At 36.5% G+C, this 23984-nt stretch overlaps 1 protein-coding gene across 3 annotated transcripts in view; it reads left to right on the top strand.

The window, feature by feature from the left end:
* The window catches only part of KIAA1958 (KIAA1958 ortholog), a 178469-nt gene that overhangs the window by 133472 nt on the left and 21013 nt on the right, over nt 1-23984 (top strand). The window contains exon 3 of one of the 3 annotated variants that reach the window (XM_023201788.2): nt 1692-1775. The exons of 1 other annotated variant lie outside the window; for it this stretch is intronic. In XM_023201788.2, the coding sequence (XP_023057556.1) occupies nt 1692-1775 (84 nt within the window). Of the gene's footprint in view, nt 1-1691; nt 2742-23984 lie in introns of all 3 variants that reach the window. One more of the 3 variants, XM_023201779.2, reaches the window with a different exon arrangement.

The following is a 23984-nucleotide window of genomic DNA, read 5'->3' as shown; positions in this document are numbered from 1 at the left end:
TTACCTACTTAAGCCTCAGCGATGGCGGGCGCCCCTCCCCCAGCCTCGCTGCTGCCTTGCGGTTAGATTGCCGCAGACTGCTGTGTTAGCAAGGAGAGAGGCTCCGTGGGCGTGGGACCCTCCCGGCCAGGTGTGGGATACAATCTCCGGTGTGCCGGTGTTACAGCGCAGTATTGGGGTGGGAGTTACCCGATTTTCCAGGTGTTGTGTGTCTCAGTTCCCCTGGCTAGGAAAAGGGACTCCCTTCCCCCTCGCGCTTCCCAGGTGAGGCGATGCCTCGCCCTGCTTCAGCTCTCGCTGGTCGGGCTGCAGCAGCTGACCAGCACCGATTGTCCGGCACTCCCGAGTGAGATGACCCCAGTACCTCAGTTGAAAATGCAGAAATCGCCGGTCTTCTGTGTCGCTCGCGCTGGGAGATGGAGACTGAAGCTGCTCCTATTCGGCCATCTTGCTCCGCCCCCCGTTTTTTTTTTTAATTGTATGCTTTCTTTAGAGTTTCTTTTGAGTTTCACCAGACCATGTCTAACATAATAGTGATGATTTTTGACAAAATGTTTTATTGTTAATGTTAAGATCCTAAATTAAATTAGATTTTACTGAAATGAAACCATGTAAATTATGTAATTGAACTTAACTATTATTTAAAAATTGGTGAAAATAGAGTAAGATTTCCTGCCTAGGACACAAGCAGTAGAACTTTGTTTCTCAAAATGTATTCTTTCAAACCTCATCATGAACGTAGAGATGCTGGTTAAGATACAGATTCCTACACCTGCTACGTGGTAATCTGCGTTTTGATCAAGCATCCTGGATGATTCTGAAGCACAGGAATCTGTGAAGACCGCTATTCTAGGGCAACATTACTTAATCATGGATGATCCAAAACAGAAAGAGGCACCTCAAGTCCTTTTTCAGCAGAGTCCAAATAATAAAGTAATAAAAAGAAACGATGGGTCCTGGAGACATACCCCCTTCTTTACATCTTGACTATGATAGCCTAATTCAAATGTAACTGTCCTGTCTTTGTAGCTATGACATTTTATCCTCATTACCCTCCAAAATACCAAATATTTCCATTCATCACTTATTACAAATGCCCTGAAATTACATGCAGAATGCTTATAAACTATGTTTACCTGAATTGCTGTAGAAGAACAAGTATTTAATTAACTGCCATAAAAAATTTGCTTTGTCATTTTTAAATACAGATTTTTAGTGATGCATTAAAATAACAAATACAGATATTTTAGTTTAATTCAGTAAAATGGAACCAGTACAACCTGTGTTTTCACAAATGAAGTGATTCAGAATGGGTTTGTCAGCACTAATGGGGCCTTTGCACGCAGAAGTAGGATAAATAGCACATTTCTGTCCCACATTTTTCCTAAAACGAAGGCTGTCTCTAATCTCTCTCTTTCCACAAACCTTCATGCACTAAACTGTGTGCCAATGACATAGGAAGCTCATTTTGCTTGTAATGGGCCATATGCGTGTCTAGTAGATCATTTCTGAAACCGAAGTTGGCCATTATAATGTGACAGGTATGTAAATAACATTTATCAGTGATCTCTGTAAAACTGATTCTTCCTTTCCCTTGTCATTATAAAAGGAAACTTTATTTCAGAGTAGAAAGTGCATTGTCTGAACTCATCAACACCCTCTCTATCCTTCCCCCCCTCAATTTGTTGCAGACCAGGATGAAAGAGCAGCTGAGCTCAGCAGGGAGCAGAACGAGAAAACCATCCGGAGCACGCAGACCGCGCTCCGCAATTTCCGTGAGTTCCTCATCTCCAAGTATCCTTCTGAAACAAGAGAGATTTATGTCATCCCTTGCAAGGAGTTGGATGCCTACCTTGCCTCTTTCTTTGTTGATGCCAGGCAGAAGGATGGGTCCGAATACGAACCCAACAGCTTGGCCAATTACCAGTGTGGGCTTGAAAGGTACCTAAAGGAACACAGGTATGGCTACAGCATCACCAGGGATAAGGAATTCAAGCGTTCCCAAGAGGCCCTGAAGCAGAAGCAAATTGAACTCCGCTGTAAAGGAAAAGGAAATAAGCCACACAAGTCCATGAAGCTCACCTTTGCTGACGAGCTCATCCTGCGGAAAAGGGGACTACTAAGCCGATATAATCCCGAGGGTTTGCTCAACCTAGTCTGGCTCAACAACACAAAAGCTTTTGGGCATTGCACAGGCTTCCATGGATCTACCTTAAAATGGGGTGATATCCGGCTCCGGGTAACAGAGACGGGTCTGGAGTACTTGGAGTGGATGGGTCAGGACACAGGAGACCTGAATGCCAAAACCAAGAGAGGGGGGACAGACTCCCGTGTGTATGCCACCCAGCACGCCCCACAGACCTGCCCTGTCCAGGACTATAAGGAGTATGCCCAGCGGCGGCCTCCCGCCATGCGCTACGAGGATGCCCCTTTCTACTTATCCATCAAGCCAGTCGTTAACTTGGCCGCTCTGCATTGGTACAACTGCCAGGCCCTTGGCAAGAACAAGCTGGCCAAGATGGTGAAGACCATGTGTGAGAAGGGCAACATCCCTGGCAGGAAAACCAACTTCAGTGTGTATCAGAGCTGCAGCACCTTGTCTGAAGCCCAGAGCAACCAGCTGGTGCTGATCTGTAACAATCTGAGCCAGCAGGCTGCCCAGTCAGTGGCTGGCCACTCCAACAATGGCAATTTCATCGTCTCCGCCTCCTATGACTCTTCCTCAGATACCGCTTGACCAGGTGGTTTGAGCAAGACTCCAGTTTGGTTACCATGTCCAGAGAAACTGATTATATACCGCTTCTCATTCCCCTTCCTGTGCCCTCAGTGTTAATTCACTTTATAAAAATATAAATATATAATATATTTTTCTTTTTACAAATAAGGCAATGGAGATAATTTAGTATTACTAACATAGTATTTATAGGCTTAAGACAAATGTACTTGTGAGTGATCAAATGTAATTACTGTTACAGACTTTACAAAACCATATGTGGTTCTCAGGCAACACATAGTAGAGAGGGAATTCTGTTTTTTAAAAACTGTCAGAAAGGAAATTGAGAGTCATCCTAGACTTACATGCTTGCGTCCTCAACTCCTGCTCTTCCTTCCCACCCCAACTCCCACTTTTTGTCTCCTTAATAAATGGCTTTATTTTTTTAATTTTTAAAATTCTATATGAATCAAGAGGAGACATTAACTTTACTGCTGACACAAAACTGTATTCAGCTAGATCCAGAATATAAAAGTGTTGTATAAGCTCAACATCAAAATAATTTACACCTTCTCTTTTTTAACTTGAGTTTTAACTCCTGTGCCTCATTTTTTACAATGTATGAAAATCTAGATGTTTAGCTAACATCTTTTATTTTGTGGGGGAAAGGGTAGAAGGAGGGAATAAAGGTGCCATTCTTTTTGGGAGCTACATGATTTGAAAATAATATGCAAAGTCTAATATTGTGACTAAAAAGACTGTTACGTAGCTCATTTAACTATTGTGCTTGAACCTGGAAAGAGTGTTTCTTTTTTTGTCCCTAAGAAATGGGCGTAAATGAACTTTGACAAGAAATTTAAACCTACCAAAGCTTTGAAAATGTTGCCAAGCGTTAAGTTATGTATAAAGAGAAGGTAAAGGGTGGAAAGTCTTACTAAAAATCTAGAAGCAGTAGTTGAGACAACAAAAAAACTCATCCTCTTCAAAGTTCATATTCCCCGAATTACTTACTTAGAAGCATTAAACAGTCTCTTTTCTCCTGGGGCGATGCTGGGTATTTGACTGTGTAATTGAGATCCAAGGAATATAATATTGGCACTCATTTTAGGTAACAATATTTTGTTACCAGATTTTGCTGAATTCAAAGCATTCTTGAAAATGTGTGAGATTCTTCTATAGTAAATATAAATGCATTCATCTGTGATATCCTGCAATTATTATAATAATTTTGGTTAAACATTTGTGGCAGTTTTTCCAAGGTCTTTGTTTTCAAGTCTTGAAGCCTGTGGTGAATTATTAGTTGAGATATTTCAAAAATAAAATAAATTTAGACATTAGAGCCACAATAAAGCTGAGCTAGGTTCCTATTCTGTATAATCAGCAACACACATAAACCCCAAATCTTGATTGTTTTGTTGGACCTGGGAATTCTATTGGGAAATATTTGTACTCCAAGGCAACCTCATAATTCACATTAGCTAGAAAGGTAGGTGGTATTTTGTACATTAATTTAGTGTATAACCAGGACAAATTTCATTCTGAATTGCTTTGCTAAATCATCACAGAGCTGAGCTCTCCCATGGTCAGGGAACTCCTTCCAACACCAAGTCATAAGCACATAAAGACCCATTCCTCTAAGCTGTGACCTTTCATCTGGCTCGGGAGTGGGAAGTCAGCTGTGGACTTTATGTGGTGGAATTAACCTCATGTTCATGACTTTTCCTCCATAGAGAAGCATTCATTTATACATCTAGAAACAAGAAGAAAGGGCAATGTCTTGCTTTATGTTTTTGTATTGATAATGATGAAAGCTGCCATTTTTGAGCCAGCATGCATGTCAGCACTGTGCTAAGTGACTTACATGCATCACATATGTAAGTCATAGTTACTAATCGTAAAAAAAAAAAAATAAAAATGGAAAACACAGATAAGGATAAAGAAAACAAAATATATACTGATAAGTCTTCTAGCCAAAGATTACCATTAACATTTTGGCAAATATTTCTTCAGACATATTGTAATACTTACATATTTATTTCTGTATGCATTATCTTAATCTTTTCAGCAACTTTGAAAAGGTGAGTTATCTTCATTTTATGGTCAGGTCAAGATAAGTCAATTAGGTCATAGCTAAAGAAACGGTAGTCTGTCATTTCACTCCAGAGTTTTTTTCTATTTACCTTTCTCAGTACCAGCTCATAATTAATTTCCAGTGATTTGAGCCAGAGCTGGGGACACAGTGTCTTAACATCTCTGAAGGATGTCTGATCAAAAGGAATGCTGAGTGATCTTTCATGGTGGCAGCATGTCCTCTAGTCCTCTCCCACACCTATACATTTGGAGCCACAGAGACTCTTTCTCCCAGTTCTCTTTACAGAACCTTCTTGTTCTTATTCTATAGCTAGTCCTTATGGCATCAGACAGCTTACTTTAAGGGAACTCTTTAAAAATATATAGTTATTTTTATGTGGTTAGCTCTCATATTTTAAAAAAGTTCTCTGTAAAACACTTAAAATGTTATGTTGCATCTAATTTTTAATTGACATAGTTTCTAAATTTTTGATATGTTTCTGACAGCACAGTAAGTTTGTCTTAAGGAAGAAGAGCACTCAGTCTGCACTGAGAAAGCAGAACTAGAAAATGTCAGTTCCCTATCTGTGTTTGTTGAGGTACTAAAATGAAAATCTTTGTCCTGCTTAATCATACTGCATCTTCATTTAGAAGAACACAATTAAATTGAGAATGTGATTTTTTTTTTTATTTATATTTTTCTGTGATAACTCAAACCAAATAGGAACATCATGACTTTTAGTTTCAGAAAACTGTTTTCTGAGTAATGGCTTGGTAGAAGCATAGCCAAATTACAGTATCTGTCTTTTTTTGTTTGTTTGTTTGTTTGTTTCAATAGAGACAGGGTCTTGCTCTGTCGCCCAGGCTTCAGTGCAGAGGTACAGTCATAGCTCACTGTCAACCTCACAAGAGATCCTCCCGCCTCACCCTCCCAAATAGCTAGAACTACAAGTGCACAGCATCACGCTTGGCTAATTTTTTGTAGAGATGGGGTCTCGCTGTGTTGCCCGGGCTGGTCTCAAACTCCTAGCCTCAAGCGATCCTCCTGCCTTGGCCTCCCAAAGTGCTGGTGTTATCTCTTGGAGTTAATTACATTATGAAAAATCTACAACTACCTCTAAATTTTGTGTTTTCATCTAAATGATACTGAGGAGATAGTACTGCCAGATGCCATTTTTATTATTTGTAATATTAACTTAAGAAAAAATCATGTTCATGCTGTGGCAGAGGCAGATGTCAAAATTGCATATATACTTTAGCAAAAAATCAACAGTCCAGCAAATATTCACTACAACTGAATGTGCTGCCTTTTCAGGCAATCCTGTGGCTCAAATAAAGCCATATTTGCAGTGCTTAACTTTATGATCAATGTAATGTCATGTAAGAAACCCTCCAGTGTTCCTCACATAACTGAAAGTTTTGCACTACCTACAATAAAAACACTGAACACTGTCAGCATTTGGATAACATAGCTACATAATTTGGTCTTTCTTTTCATAATCATGTGAGTGACTGTTGAAAACCATAGGTGCTAGCTATTAAAAAAAAAACTAATATTTGAAAAAATTAGAGATAGGATATTTATTCAAGACAGCTTATTCTAGATTCCATTTGATACAGTTATTAGGGCTGGTCTGAATATGACTTATAAATCAGCAATTTAGGATATTTATAATTATTTTTCCCTATGGCTAAATTTTCCCTATGTTAAATCACTGCCTGTTCTACAAAAGAGTAGTCTGAAAATCTTCTAGCATACATTTGATCTCTTTGGTTTTTCAGTTAGATTACTGTTAGCTGAAACTTTCATAGCATTTACTTGTCTAAATCATATGGCTTAGCTTCCAGATGCCACGAAATCAATGACTTTATTGAGACGAAAATTTGTAGTCAGATCAACAAATATTTATTGAACAGCTAGGGGCCAAACTGGGAGGGGTATAAAGATACATAAAATAGTCCCTGCTCTCAAGGAATTTATAAAAGACATTGTAATAAAAAGTAGTTCATTTTTGAGAGCCTAGCAAAAAACTCTATGCTAATACTATTTTGCATAGTTTTCCAAACTTTGTACTCATGCAGTTTATCCATCATTTATTCATTGAATATGTAGGTTTGGTGCAGAATACATAATGCTGCTTTGAGTATTTTCTGGAGAATCTTTCTTAGAGCCTGTTTTAAAATCAATAAAGTGAAGGCATTTCTGTACCATCCATTGTGTTCATGTAGGTGCACATATGCATCGGAATGTGCAGATCCGTCATCAATGACTATTATCTCTTGAGCACTGATAGTGTGCCATTGTACTGAGTGCTTTATAAGTTGTTTCACTTAATTCTCACAATAGTCCTATTAGCTAAGTATTATTATTTCCCTTTTATAATTGAGGAGATCCAGAGAAGTCAAATGGCTTGCGCATGACACAGTTAATATGTAAGAGCATCCGTATCTGAAATTAGATCCAGATCCCATTAAGCACTCTCTTTTTCTGCTATAGCTGCATGTTCAAGAAATGATTTGCTGTGCTTCTGTAGACCCTCTGAAGTTATAAATTATAAACGAAATCCCAGGTGTAATAAAATCATCAATATTAATTCAGTTCCTCATTGATGGAGATCAGTGCCATCACCAGCACATTTGTTAGCACAACGTTATTGAGGCCCCATTACTGTAGTATTTTGAGATGAGATATTAACCAGTTTGTTTACCCCTGGTTACCAGCAGACAGCAGAAGTTTGTGTCACTCTTTAAAAAACACCTAACTTTGGCATGGAGGCAAGTGTGTATATGCACAAGGAAGTATATATTTAAGTGATTGTAATTTATTTTTACCCCAGTTAAAGCCAAAACCCCAATTTCAAGAAAGTCCTTTATAATTCAGGCAGGGAAGGGTCTAGGCAGAGGGAATGCCTACAAGCCAATATTGATTGCCATTGACCAGATACTAAATATGAATTAGAGGTAGACTGTGAACCTATTCAGAGTTTTCCTGGTTCGACTATCTGCAGTTTAATGTGAGACAGATGATGATCTTAATCATCCCTCTTCTGACTGATTTTATCTGTAGGAAAGGTATATTTTGATCCTTATTTCTCTAGCCAAAATAAAGCTGTAATACTAAGCACCTGTAAATAAAAACTCTCCCATATGATAGAAGAAATATATACCTAAGCCTAGGGAAGAAAGTCAAGGGGAATGTATAATTTCTTGCAGCAAGATATTTTTTAAAGCATTCATTCATTTAAAAATACTTACAAGTACTGAAAGAATTAGCAAGTTCTCTGTCAGTTTAATAAATGTTTCCCAAATAGAATTCTATTATACAAGTTATGTCTTTGTACATCTACCATGTGATATGGTACAGACAGACAATGATCAGTTAAGAAATGCACACTGGCAAGGGCATCCTCAGTTGTTGTTTAATGCATGGTATTCAGACATTGCTTTCCCTTCCCACTTGCATCTGGTTGAGATAATATTGAGTGCATAGCCTTTCATAAAGCAAAATGATGAAGCTAGGATAATTTTAGAGATCCTTGCCATCAGGTAGAACTGGAATAAAGAAATACATCACAGATATCATCCTGTTGGGAGTTGGTGTATTTCTAGTGATACAACAACAGAAAAGAAGAGATGATATTGATGAAATACCAAGAACTCTACTTTTACTTTTCTAAACAGAAAAGGAAGATATTTAAAATTTCTCATGGTCCAGCCTGTTTGTAAATTGACCAGTTGGGCCTGCCAAAGCTGAGCAAAAACTTGAAAATTATTTTTTTAATGACATTTTAATACACTTGAGTTCTTATGTAAACAATGACTTTTGTGAATTAGAACCAGAGTATTAATTAGGTCCGAATCCCAGTTTGATTAGAATATTAATTAGGTCTGAGTATTAATGTAAACCATTGTCTTTGTTGAATTATTAGTCATAGAGGCTAGATCTGGAAAGGACCCAACAGATCATCTAGCCCAGTGATTTTCATGCTATGGAGAGTAGGAGTCACCACGTCCTCATGTAGGTGGGGAGTGGGGAAGGCAAGGAGATAGAAATAGCCAAGAGAACACAACCTCAAACAAATTCCCCAGAGATCTCATGTTTCCTATCCCCTCCCCTCCTTCTTTGAGACTCACTAGACTGACTGAGCTCTGGAATGCATCCTTCAGGTGTGCTAGCTGGAAAGTAAAATTGGAAACATCTAATCCACCTTTTTATTTATTTATTTTTTGAGACAGGGTCTTGCTCTGTTGTCCAGGCTGGAGTGCAGTGGCACAATCAAGACTCACTGCAGTGGCACTGCAGCCTTGAACTCTTGGGCTCAAGCAGTCCTCCCAACTCAACTTCCCGAGTAGCTGGGACTACAGGTTCATACCACCATGCCTGACTAATTTTTAAAAATTTTTTGTAGACATGAGATCTCAGTGTGTTGCCCAGGCTGGTCTCAAACTCCTGAGGACTCAAGTGATCCCCCCACCTCAACCTCCCAAAGTGCTAGGATTACAGGCGTTGACACTGCTCTGGCCTAATCCACCCTTCATTTACAAAAGAGGCAACAGCCCCAGAGAAAGGAGGTGAATGCCGAGGTGCGCACACCTTGTTAGGGTGTGAGCTTTCCCTTGTTGGGGTTGGTTAAAGCCAGGACTAGAACCAGGCACCCTGACTTCCTGTCCATAGGTAGAGTTTAGAGAGGAAAAACAACCCTGTATTTCTACTTCTTGTTTTCCAAATTTTAATTGTTTTTAAAACCCACAGATTTCTCTTAGGAGTAGATTCAAGCTGCCAGGTTCCAATAGGCTGTTTTTGAATGTGACATTTCACTTTTCATTGTGTTGTGTTACATCTTAGTTTTAGCAACTTTTCTTTTTGGAGTTTGATAGGAAGATCTGTAAATGTAATTGTTCTTTGATTCGAACGAACATCTCTCAGCTTACCCCATTTATATTTCATTTTCAATTATGGAGGGGAGACTACAGTCTTCAAGAATATCAATTCTAGTTATAGATTATGAACAAGAAAGTACATTTTTGTTTAATTTGATATTCACTTGGATATCGAGCGACATAGCATATATACTACTGGTTCTGAATGCAACCCACAGTATTTTTTAGTCTATGGCAAGTTTTAAAAATCATATTTAAAGTTTTGGGACATATCCTCAGTCAAAAGGATCAAATTTCTATCAACATAATTAGGAAATTTCTGAAGTAAATTAATTTAGAGATAGTAAAGGGGGAAAATGGTAACTAAGGAAAGAGGCCTACAGTAAGTAGATGTAGAAATATAAACTTACTTAAATGCAAATTATTTGTATTTCTCATCTTGCTTACTCTTCTGAAAAGGAACTCAAGCATAAATATTTAAACATTTCACAAATTTTTATTTTACAAATCATACCAGATCATAGTTGAAAAAAGTTCAAATTTTAGATGTTTTTTAAAAAGGTACATTGTGATTTGTCTTTTTATATAATGTTGAATTATGTTAGACTTCTAATGTTTGTCTTGGTATTACACTGGGATTAGACAGCATTTTTACCATTATACATTCATTTCAATAAGAGCTTTGAAAATGCTTTGGCACTGTTTGTTTGTGATGAGTAGAATTAGGAAGGTATCAGCAATATAGATTCCTAACAGTAATTGTGTATACTGTATTTTAGTGATTTTTATGTCCATTTATTTTCTGTAATTCTTTTATAAATCCCTTAGTATTCTTCCGCTAGAAATTAATTTATAATTGATTATTTATATTGGATGAAGTAGGAGGTCCATGTTTAGTATTAACCCACTCAGATTAACTTTATCTAACTGAACTTTTATATCTATAATCCATTAGATTGTTACAACTTTTTAAATAGCATTTATAACAAAATAACTTTTGTTTTATAAAACATTTGTTACAAAAAAAAACACCTTGCCAAAAATCATTACGATTTCTATGCATTGTGTAATATTCAGTGATGTTGAGATTTTGCATGTTGTTATAGGTGCTCTTTCATGTGTACGTTTGTGGTGTTGATGTGGAGTTGTTAACCACTGCTGCTATCACTTGTTGTAGTTAAACTGAAAAACTGTTAAAAGGCTGTGCCAGTCAACATTTCTATGTGTGACTTAAGTAACTATGTACTTCATTGTTTAATATTTTGAGCCAGCACTTAGTGGCCTCTACAGAAGGAAATATTGTAGTTGTCAAAGTGGTGCCAAACTTGAAAATCTTGTGTCATATTTATAATTCCAGGTTAGGTCAATTTCTTCGACACTTTCCAAGCTCTTTGAAAGCAGAAAATATTTGCAAAAAGAGAAAGAAAGCAAGAACTCTGAATTTTTCTAGTACTCTCTCCTCTAGAATTTTAAACATTTTTTTCTTTTGATACTTGAGTATCTTACAGAAAAATCCAATCGAATGACAATAGAGCAGTAGAATTTCCCTTGATCTGGATATTTTTAGGCTGAATAGTATAATAGCAGAGGACTATGAGGTGCATACATTATTTTTGTTGGCTATCACGGCTTATTGTTTGAATTTCATTTAATAATATTCAGGCTGGACATGGTGGTTCACACCTGCAATCCCAGCACTTTGGGAGGCTGAGGCGGGTGGATCACCAGAGATCAGGAGTTCGAGGCCAGCCTGGCCAACATGATGAAACCCAGTCTCTTCTAAAAATACAGAAGTTAGCTGGGTATGGTGGCTCACACCCGTAATCCCAGCTACTTGGGAGGCTGAGGCAGGAGCATTGCTAGAGCCCGGGAGGTGGAGGTTGTAGTGATCTGAGATCACACCACTGCACTCCAGCCTGGGTGAGGGAGCGAGGCTCCAACCCAAAAAAAAAAAAGAATATTCAGTAATTTTATTTCCTTTATAAAGAACCATTGAAACCTCACAGTTCCCACTTGTTAACTTTTACATTCAGCATTTACACAGATTTACTTAACATACTTGGTTGCCTTATGGCCATCAGGATTTCTTCATGCCCACCTGTCTGGTACCTGGTGTTTCTATCTTGCCTCAGCAATTCCAAACAAACTGAAAGTAAAGACAGAATTGTTTCAACAGATTGACTCTACTACACATTGTTAAAATTTAATATGAGGGAAATACCACTATATTTTTATTTATACTCTTAAAATGAGTGGGGGGAAACTGTCATAAAGTGTTAAGAAAAGAAGGCCGCTTCCTGAAGAGCTTTTTTACACCAACATGCCAGAACTCCACACTTGGTGCAGTGTTTCCTTCTGTCAGTTCAATGGGCTTATGATTACAAGATTCCTTTAATAAAGGGGTAGTCTCCTGAATTGTATAGAAACTGTGTGTGTGACTGTCAGATACGCAGCAACAGCCAATGCTGTATTTGGACACATTGCTGCTGAAATTACTGAGTTAATTCCAAGACTATTGAAACTAATTCATCAAGGTCCCCACCACCTCTTTGCTTAAAGGAAAACAAAGGCAGATTTTGACTGTGAGCCTTTTCTCTAGAATATGCTGTAGACATTTGCCCCTCTGTGAGGTGATAAAGCAATAAAAATAAATTTAATTATGTGTGGTCTAAAGAAGTTCTGCCTTTGTCCATTGGCCTCCAGAGTCACACAAAAGTATTTCTACATCAGAGATTTTCAGGCAGAGCCTTTGTACCAAGAATTCCTTTCATATTTTGGACACCAAAGATTATGGCATGATACATCCTGATGATTAACAATTTAGCAGTGGGCACATTTATTTGAGTCCTGCTCTTGGGTTTATTTCCCACCTTGGTGTCTTATGTACATTTTGTATTTCTGTCCTGAGGCCTTTTTACCTCGGGCGGTTTTTAAATCAAATACATATATATTTATTAGGTTTCTAATTTATAGAGTTTCCAATTTTTCCCACAATTTTAAATGTTTTCACTGCCAAAGTTAGATGTACATTTGCTAGATTAACTCCATGACCGGTAATAGTTTGTACTTTTTATGTTGTAGTCTAAAAATGTAACTCTAACCCTGTAGGCCTGAAACCTGTTGGGAAAATGATCGAAAGTGTTTTAGATTCAACAGACTTACTACATATGACTTATCTATTAAAATGAAGAACTTTCATGGTTTACTAGAATGAATGCTGTATTCAACTTCAACAAGGTCTTCCATCCTTCTTATAAATCTTAAGAATGCATTTAAGGTTTCTTTCACTTTTACTTTGTCCCTTGGAAGTTAATTGGGAATAAAAAGATTTATCAGTTTAGTCACTGTAATTTAAGACCAGGCATCTGCTTAGAAATACAATAACCACAATTAATACTTAGAGAAAATTGTTTCAACAGATCAACTCTGCTATTTGAAAAAATATAGTACTGTTCTTTGAGGATGCATTTACTTTTCCCCAAATTTGATAGATTGTTATTTTTATATATTTTTTTCTGGGCACTTGGTTTTTAACTGATTTACATGAAAAAAGCACATGTGCCTGTTTCACTCAAATCATATTTTGAAACTTTTTAAAAGCTGCTAGTTATAGTTTGTGAAAGAGGAGAAAGGTGAATTGAAATAGTGGGAAATTTCTGTTACTGTGTCAAATACGTGACTGATGATTTTGGTCAGATAATCTGCTGCCTGTCAATATTTGTAATAGAATTTTTTGTTAAGAGTACTCTCAGTTTCATCTTTATTTTGCTGCTCACTGATTTTTTACACTAAGATGTTCTCATCTTTGTCAGCTCACTGTTTTTGCTTCATATTTGTCTGTATACTTGTGCTCTAAATAAAAATCTAGTTTTATGTCTAGTTTATTCCATTGTGTGTATGTTTGCCTTTAATGTAGTGTAATTTTCTATTGTTTTTGATATTTGTTGGTACAGCCTAAAACTTATGGAAATAAGAAAAGCAATCCAATAAAGTCAGCTAATGAGTGTCAACAGTGTCTCTATAATGAGAGCATGCTTGAGTCACAGTGTTTTGTCTATATTTGGGCATGATGACCAGTCTTCGTCCATTTAATAAATTGTTTTCTGCAAAGCTGGCTGATTTTTGTAGCTACAACAAACAAACCACATTTTGAAAAACATGTTGTCGACCTGGACATTGTGCACTGGCCTCAGGATATACAGTCAATGTAGATTGAGCCAAGCAGCCCATGTGCAGCGTTTCTAACCACTGACATGGAGGGGAAGCCCTGGAAGGGGAAGCATTGTGCATGTGACTAGGGTAGCAACAGTCCTTTAGTATAGGATCTACAGTTGAATTGAACCTAGGCTGCCTGGAGCCCCAAGCCTGAAAATCCTGTTAATAGAAAAGAAAGCCCCGCTGCAAACAATGAACGCACTTGTTTTTGTGTGGAGCTCTGTTGGCCATTTTTCTTTACCTCCAGTAATCCCCTTGTCAGACACTTCTTAAAATAGGTGCAAAATTATACTAAGCTGAGGCTGGGCACAGTGGCTCATGCCTGTAATTCCAACACTTTGGGAGGCCAAGGCAAGAGGATCGCTTGAAGCCAGGAGTTTGAGACCAGTCTGGGCAACAAAGGGAGACTCTATTTTAAAAAATAATTTTTAAAAAATTTTTAATTATACGAAGCTAAGGAGATGCCATGTTCTAAAATTACTTATTTTTAGGAGAATCATTTTAGTCAGATATAATTTTTCATGTACCATTTATTACCTTTGGCACAATGATGGTGTTCTTTGAGCCAAATAGGAATGGTTCTCCAAAATTATTAAGTTGGTTAACTTCAGACACATTTTTTTGGTCACTAAAATCGTTTAATAATGAAAAAATGTTAAAACATCTGAAAATACAACATCTCTCATACAAAATTACTTGCAGAAATGCGAATGTTTTTCTTTCATGGCTGAATAGTCCACCAGTCTTTACTCACAGTTGAATATTCCAAATAGAAACAATGACTGTATTTTTGTATGATGATAGATTATATAAATTACAGGTAGTTACACCTTTATATTTTCATAGAACTTAAACAAGGAACTCATCTTTAAGTGTGCTTGCAAGTTTTACATTTAAAATGTGACAAATTTTATTTCCTTGCTAGAGAAAGTATATTAGAATTCAAGTTGAGTAATAACTACAAATCAAATAATGTTTTCCTTTTTAAAAGTCTTATTTATTTTCAATTTATTCATACTTTTTGAAGAGGATTCGATGTGACTAAAATGGCTAATATGTATGGAAATTTTAATGTTGGTGATATATCGTCTCAAAAGATAATTTTGAACGCAAACACTGAATTTGATGGCAAACATTTTTAGAGTGAACGTATGAAAAAATGGAACGCCAGGCATGATGGCTTATATCTGCAGCCCAGCACTTTGGGAGGCCAAGACAGTAGGATCACTTGACCTCAGGAGTTCAAGACCAGCCTAGGCAACATAGTGAGACCCCATCTCTACAAAAAATTTTAAAATTAGTCTAGTGTGGTGGTGCTGCTAGAGAGGCTGAGGCAAGAGGATCGTTTGAGCCCAGGAAAGGAGATAGGGGATACAGCAAGCCGTGATCACACTACCGCACTCCAGCCTAGGGAATAGAGCAAGAGCCTGTCTCAAAAAAAATAAAAATAAAAAATGGAAGTAAAACCACGATTTGCTTTGTTAAGATTTATAATGCTTTGAAAATGCTAAGGCAGTAAGTAGACATTTATTACTAATAATTGGTAAATACTAGTATCAAATCAGAAGTAAAAATCATAGGACTCATTACCTATAGATAAGAATGTTTAACATTTTCATGCTTTATTTTGGACTTCTTCCTTACAAAAATATACTTCAAAAACTAATCCAGTTGTATTTACCATTTTGTACGTTTGTAAAAGATCTTTAGTTTTTGAAAGTAGATTGTTATGTAGCTACATATTTTTCCATTGCGCAGATGTGCCAAAATCTATTTTATAATGCTGTTGTTAGATTGGATTTGTTTCCAGTTTTTTGCTTTTATAAATTTGCCTTAAAGAACATCCTTGAGGATACATTTTTGTATACTTCTCTGATTAAATCCTTAGGATACATTTTTAAAAGAGGAATTCCTGGGCTAAATAAAAAGCACATTTTATTTATTTTTCTTATATATATTTCCAAAGTCCTATTGATTTTTTTAACTTGCAAATATAATATGTTCATATTGAAAAACTTAAAGTTCCATGGAACTAATCACTAACCAATGTGATGTGTCTCCTTCCAGATTTTTTCTACATAATTATAAATCATTTAAATTTTATTTTTCTTATGAAAATTGAAATATTGCTATGCATATTGTCCTAGAGTGAATTTTTCTTTTTAAATTAATATATTGTGGAACTGTTTTCATGTTAGCATATAGAAGGGTAACAATTTTTAATGACCGCATGTAAGTATATATATATATATATATATATATATGCACGATTATTTTATCATCTGCTAGTCGGTTTTGGTGATCATCTATGTTCATTTATCTTTGCACACTTGTATATTTCTGCAGTTAGTCAAAATTGCCCACCGAAAAGTTGTACTGATGTAGACATCATTCAGTATTGACTGAGAGTGCAAGCTCCCAGCAGCCTGGCCAACATTTAGATATGGACCTTTTTGTGTTTTTGATAATCTGGCAAATGAAATATATCTCATTTCAATTATAATGGCTATTACTAATGCATTTTGTTGTTTGTATCTGTTCTGTGAATAATTGCCTGTCATATCCTGGGCCCTTTTGCTAGCAAGTTATTTTTCCGGTTGATTTGTAGGAGCTTTTCGTATGTCCTTGGTTTATGTTTTATAAGTATTTTCTCCAGTTATGTTTATTATCTTTTAAAATTTGTTCAGTGCAGGATCTTCCAAATTTTTTGACATCTAATCATCTGTATTTTATACTTTTTGGGTTGTGTTGTGCTGAGAAAGACTTTCTTTCCTCAATTCCAAAATCATGAAAATCTGTCTTCTTTAAGGAAACAGCTTTAAAAAAAAAAAAAAAAAAAAAGAGCCCTTTAGATATGTGGGTGTTGTGTGCGGTATGAAACAGGTATCTAAATTTGCTTTTGTTTTTGCTTTTCCAACTCAACCAATTATACCATTTATTGAAGAGTCCATCTTTCCCCAACAATTTGAATTAGAGTCTTTATTATACCCTCATTTTGCATATTTGCAGACCTTTTCTGGATTCTCTTCTGTAGCAATGATCTATTTGTCTCTTTCTTACAAATACTGACTTACAAATAGTAATTTACAATTTATAGTGGTGTTATGGTACTTTTTTTTTTTCAGGCAAGGCCTCCCAATTATTTTTGAAATTGCCTTCCTTTTCTTATACATTTACTTTCTTAAACTTTAGAAACACCCTAACAAGTAACAACAATCAAAAAAGGGAGGATTTTAATTAGAATTACATTTAATTAAAGATTACATGAAGAAATTAAATATCTTTATAATATTGAGTCTTCCCATGTAGGTTCATGGTAGAACTCTTCAATTTTTAGGTTTGAATATACATTTTTAAAGGAATTTTTAAGGATTTTTTAATGTTTTCTTATTGAATTATACAATAATTATTGAAGTACTCATACTTATTGAAGTATAGCTTGATTAATTTTTATGAAGCTAATATATTGCTGTAACCACCACCTGGAGGGAGACATAGAATTATTACCTGAACCCGAGAAGCTTCCCTCATGCGCCCTCCCTTACCTCCTTAAGGTAACCACTGACTTCACCATACAGTCATTTTATCTGTTTTTGAATTACATAAATGGACCCTTTCAATATACTCTTCTGTGTCTGGCTTCTTTTGCTTAACATTATGTTTGTGGGATTCTTCCATGTTTTTGCATACAGTTCACTCTAGTAGTCCACTCCTTGTCGCTATTTTATAATAATTCATTGTATAGATGTTTTATAATTTTATATGCATACTATTGTTTATGGGGTCATAGGGTTATTTCCAGTTTGGGGCCGTTTATTATTTGTTGTACTGTTATGCTTTTATGAACACTCATACGTTCATGCCTTTTGGTACACATATGTACACATTTCTGTTGGGTATATATTTAGGTGTAGGATTACTGAGTCATAGAATTGGTGTGTGTTCAGCTTTAGTAGATACTATTAGTGTCCAAAGTGGTTGCACAAATCGACACTTGTACCAGCTTAGTAAGAGTGTTCCTATTGCTCCATATCTTCACTTTCACTTGACATTTACAGATTTCATTTTTCATTTTAGACATTTTGGTGAGTGTATTTTAATTTATGTGTCCTGGAATATTAATATTTCTCTGCCCTGGAATATTAATGTTTCTGTGCAGGGCCCATTCAAATTTTGTCCTTTTTTTTTTTTTTTGATTTGTTTTTGAGATGGAGTTTTGCTCTTGTTGCCCAGGCTGGAGTGCAATGACACGATCTCAGTTCACTGCAACCTCTGCCTCCTGGGTTCAAGTAATTCTCCTGCCTCAGCCTCTCAAGCAGCTAGGATTACAGGTGCACACCACCACGCCCAGCTAATTTTTTGTATTTTTAGTAGAGAGGGGGTTTTCACCATGTTAGCCAGGCTAGTCTTGAACTCCTGACCTCAGATGATCCTCCAGCCTTGGCCTCCCAAACTGCTGGGATTACAGGTGTGAGCCACCATGCACGGCCGTCTTGTCCATTTTTAATTGGACTGTCTCCCTTCTAAATGATTTTTTTCCTCTTCAAAAAAACTTTTAAGTTCAGGGATACATGGGCAGGTTTGTTACGTAGGTAAACTTATGTCATGGGGGTTTGTCCTTCTAAATGATTTTTCAGGTAAGTGTACTACAACATCTTCTGCCACTGTGTGGCTTGCCTTTTCACCTTTAATGCTGCATTGTGATGAATGTCTAATTTTCATTTTAGTGGAATTCAATTTATCAACCTTTTACTTTTGGGGTAGTGATTGTGATCAATCTTTTACTTTAGGGGTAGTGATTTTGATGTCCTGTTTAAAAATGTGTGATTATCCCATGGTCATAAAACTGGTCTCCTGTTTCCTTTCTTCCTTTATTGTTTTACTGGTCACATTGAAGCCATGATCCATTTGGAATTGTTTACGATGTGAGGTAGGGATTCCATTTTCTCATAGTGTGTTGAAGATGTTTGTGTTTGTGTTTTTGAGCTCAATTGGCCTATAATTTTCTTTTATTGTATTGTTCTTTGCTTATTTTTATAGAAAAGTTACGCAGTCCTATAAAAGAAGTGAGTGTTCCCTCTTTTTTTGTTCAGTAGCAGAGTTTGGCAGTTGGAAGTATTTACTGGTGAAACCCATATGAACCTGAAGTTTTATTTTGGTTCTTTAGTGTGTGTACGTGTGTGTGTGTGTGTTTTTTTTTTTTTTTTTTTTTTTGAGACAGTGTCTGGCTTTGTCACCAAGGCTGAAGTGCAGTGGTGCAGTCTTAGTTCACTACAACCTCTGCCTCCCAGGTTCAAGCCATCCTGTCACCTCAGCCTCCCAAATAGCTGAGACCAGAGGCGCATGCCACCACACCTGCCTAATTTTTTTTTAATGTTTTATAGAGATGGAGTTTTGCCATGTCACCCACACTGGTCTCAAACTCCTGAGCTCAAGTGATCCGCCCACCTCAGCCTCCCAAACTGTTGGGATTACAGGCATGAGCCACCCCGCATCTGGCCTCCATTTCTTTAATGAGTAGTATAAGACTATTCAAACTTTGTTTCTTACTCGGTTTTGGTGAATTGTGGCTTTTCTGGATATTTGTCCATTTTATCCCAATTTTCAAATTGATTGACATCAAGTTATTCATAGTATCTTTTTATTGTCTTTTTACTATTTGTAGGATCTATAGTTATAATTAACATGTTCTTCATTTCTGGTGCAATGATTTGTGCCTTCTCTCTTTTTCTTGCTAGTTTATTAGTCTTTTCAAATCCATCTCTTAATTAGTTTTTATTATAAATTTATTTCCCATTTTATTGATTTACGTTCTTAATTGTAGTGTTTCCTTCTACTTTTTTGGATAGATTTATTGTTCTTATAAATTTCTTGGTACAGTTGATACTCAACTTTTCTTCTTTTGTAGTCTGTGCACTAAATGCTATTATTTTCTCTTTAGGCAATAACTGCATCCCACAACTTTCACATGTATTGTCATTATCATTCAGTTGGAAATATTTTCTAATTCTCATTGATTTTTTTGTTTTACCAAAAAGAATTGTTATATATATACTATACATATATTACATTTTTTATATTATATTAAATAATATACTTATTATTTAGAAGTGTATAATTGCTTATCAAATTATCTTCTTGTAATTGATTTCCATTTTATTCTACTTATATTAGAAATCATATTCTGAATTATTTAATCCTTTGAAATGTTGACACTTGCTTTATGTCCCAGCATTTCTATGTTGGTAAAGGTGACATACACGCTTGAAGAAATGTGTATTCTGCAGTTGTGTTCTTTTTGTATCAATTAAGTTCAGTTTGATATTTGCATTGTTCACATCTATATCTATACTATTTTTTTGCTCCCTGTTTTGTCAGTTGTGGGAAAAGATATGTTAAAATCTCTTAATCATAGGTTTGCCTATTTATCTTTAATTCTTTCCGTTTTTGCTTTCTATATTTTGAGGCGTTGTTACCAGATCCATACAAAAATCTAGGATTGTTATCTATACCTTCCTGTTGAATTTTAAAACCTCCTTCTTTATTTCTAGTAATACTTCTTGTCTTAGTCTGTTTTGTCTGTTAGTGTATAGGTATACCAGCTTTCATTTGCTTATTGTTCCTATGGTATAACTTTTTTCATCCTTTTGCTTTGAATCTTTATGTTCTGTTTGTTCTTATATGTAAGGTTCTTGTGTTTTTCCCCCAGGAGAAGACAGCTGAATATTGTTCCTTTGCCCAGCCTGAAAACATTTATCTTTTAATTGGAATGTCTATAATAATGGATATATTTATGTTTAGATCTATCATCTTACATGTTTTGGTTCCATCTATTCTTTATGCCTTGTTTTTGATTAAGCAAGTCTTTTTTTTATCCCATTTTCCTCCTCTGTCAACCTATAAGTTATACATTCTTTTATTATTCTTACAGTGTTACCATACAGATGTAAACATGTGCTCTTGCATTATTAAGGTCTGCTTTAATTTTGCATTTTCATCAATTTTTGGACAATGCAAGAACTTTTCAAAACTAGCTTCAGTTACCCTCATTTGTGTTATTATAATATTAATTCTGTATATATTGAAAACCCCACAAGACGTCAATAGTATTGTTTTAAACAGCTTATTCATTGAGAGTCACCTACATGTTCACACTTTCCAGTATTCTTCAGTTCTTTTGTCCATTAACTTGCTGCCATCTTTTTTCCTTTTGCCTGAACATCTGCCTTTATTTTTTAGCACTTGACTGCTAACAATGAATTTGCTCATTATTTTGTGTGACTGCAGCTGCGTTTTACTTTATTTTTATTTTATTTTATTTTTTGAGACGGAGTCTCACTCTTTTGCCCAGGCTGGAGTGCAGTGGTGTGATCTCAGCTCACTGCAACCTCCTCCGGTTTCAAGTGATTCTCCTGCCTCAGCCTCCTGAGTAACTGGGATTACAGGTGCCCGTGATCATGCCTGGCTAATTTTTGTATTTTTAATAGAGATGGGGTTTCATCATGTTGGCCAGGCTGGTCTCGAACTCCAAACCTCGGGATCTGCCCACCTCAGCCTCCCAAAGTGTTGGGATTACAGGCATGAGCCACTGCACTTGGCCTTACCTTTATTTTTGAAGGATACTTTGCTTAGTATAAATTTTAGACTTGTAGTAATTTTATTTTAGCATACTAAAGAGATCATCTGTTTTCTGACTTCCATCATTTCAGTTGAAAAATCAGTCAGTCTGATGTTGTGCTGTATAAGGTAATTTGTCCTTTCTTTCCAGTTTCTTGTTAAGCTTTCTCTTATGCTGGGCTAGGTGCAGTGGTGCATGCCTGTAATCCCAGCACTTTGGGAGGCCAAGGTGGGTGAATCACCTGAGGTCAGGAGCTCAATACCAGCCTGGCCAACATGGTGAAACCTCGTCTCTAATAAAAATACAAAAATTAGCCAGGCATGGTGCTGCATGCCTGTAATCCCTGCTACTTGGGAGGCTGAGGCAGGAGAATCGCTTGAACCTGGGAGGCAGAGGTTGCAGTAAGCAGAGATCATGCCACTGCACTCCAACCTGGGCAACAGTGAGAGACTTCATCTCAAAAAAATAAACAATAAAATTTTCTCTTAATGTGGTGTTATGTGGGAAGTTGAAAAAGAAAAATAAAAAAGGCTGGGCACAGTAGATCACACCTATAATATCAGCATTTTGGTAGGCTGAGGCAGGCACATCGGTTGAAGCAGAAATTGAGACCTCCCTGGGCAACATAGTGAAACCCCTGTCACTACAAAAAATTCAAAAATTAGCCAGGTATTGTGGTGCATGCTGGTAGTCCTGGCTACTCAGGAAGCTGAGGCAGGAAGATCTCTTGAACCCAGGAGCACACGGCTGCTGCAATGAGTTATGATAGCACCACTGCACTCCAGCCTGGGTGACAGGGTGAGACCCTGTCTCTAAAAAAGAAAAAAAAGAAAAAGAAAATTTTCTCTTTGACTTAGGTTGTCAGCATTGTTATTCTGTGTGCCTACATTTAGTTTTCCTTGTATTTATTTTGCTTGGTTAGAAAAGCTTCTGGAATCTGTAGTCTGAGGTGTTTTATTTTGGAAAATTCTCACCCAATATTTTTAAAATACTGCTTCTTCCCCATTCTCTCTTCTTTCTGGGACTCTTAATTACAAATATATTAGACATTTCACTATGTCCCAGATGTCTATTTTGCTATTTTCTCTGTATTCTTTTTTATGTTTTCTATATTCTTTTCTCTCTTTGCTTCAATTTGTTTTCTATTGACCTTTCAGTTCACAAATCATCTGTTATATGTGTTACACCTGCTTGTTACCCATCTATTGAATTATCAATTCATTATTGCCTTTTTAATAATTTTGAAACAATCTTAAACTCCAAAAAGTTGCAAGTGTATTGCAGGGAACATTTTTTTCTCAACCAATTTTGAAGTTAAGTTGCCAGCCTGATGTAGCATCACCTGCAAGTGATTTCCTGTGACTTTTCTACAAATAAGGACATTTTCCTGCATAACCATAATATAATTATCAAAATTAGAAAATTAACCCTGATGTATTCTTTCCCTCTAAACATCTATTCCTATTGAAGTTTTGCCAGTTGCCCTAACAGTGTCTTTTATTGGAAAAGGATCTAATCAGAATCATGTATTGCATTTGTTTATATCCTGTTCCTCAGTCTTCGACTTTCCTTGCCTACTCAGAGTCCAGCACCCAACTGTGCTCTGCCACCCACATACACACAGATGCCATCCTTATCTGCTAAACTTATAACGCCCTGCACTGGGCCATCCTCCCAACCAGAGACACCTTCCTCATTCCATTCAAGCTTTAACATTTCATCCTAGGACACCCTCCTACATGGAAACCTTCTTCATGCTGCTTAGGCTATGACACCTCATACCAGGTCACCCCCATGCATGGAAGGCCTACTCACCCCAGTCAGGCCCTGACTTCACACAGGACGTCTCCTCACACCTCCCCCTGCTGCATGGATGCCCTTCTTAACCTGCTCAGATTATGGCACCACATACCAGGATGCTCCTCCGTGGATACTTTTTCCTCTTGACTCAAGTCCTGTAACTGCTTGCCAGATTGCCAGATTGCCCCCATAATGTAAGATATTTCTCACCCTAGTGAAGTTCCAACTATGCAGATGCCCTCCATGCCCTTACTAGAGGCCATTACATCTCCTTCAATATACCCATACTGTGGTATAAATGTCTACCTCATCCTGCCCTACCAACAACTTTAAAAGTGCATAGTTCAGGAAGAAAAGGGAAGAAGAGGGACAAGAATAGAAAAAGGAAAGAATTCTAGAATTTCTGTTTTGTTAATAGATTCCAGTGCCCTAGTAAAATTCTCTGTCTTTTCATTATTTTCTTTAACATATTCAAATTATTTGTAAGTTTGTGTCAGAGAACCTAAATAATCCATGTTATCTGTAGGCCTATTTGTATTGCCTGATCTTTCTCTTAGTTTTCATTCATTTGGTCTTGTTTTATAGTGTGCCTGTTAACTTGTTATTGAATGCTGACCACTGTGTATGAAAACTTTTGAAGATGTTATCTTCCTCAAGAAAAGATTTAAATTTCTGTTAGCCAGCATG

The sequence above is a fragment of the Piliocolobus tephrosceles genome, chromosome 14 (genome assembly GCF_002776525.5).
Source record: "Piliocolobus tephrosceles isolate RC106 chromosome 14, ASM277652v3, whole genome shotgun sequence".
Taxonomy (NCBI): domain Eukaryota; kingdom Metazoa; phylum Chordata; class Mammalia; order Primates; family Cercopithecidae; genus Piliocolobus; species Piliocolobus tephrosceles.
This window is presented reverse-complemented; position numbering and strand designations above follow the sequence as displayed.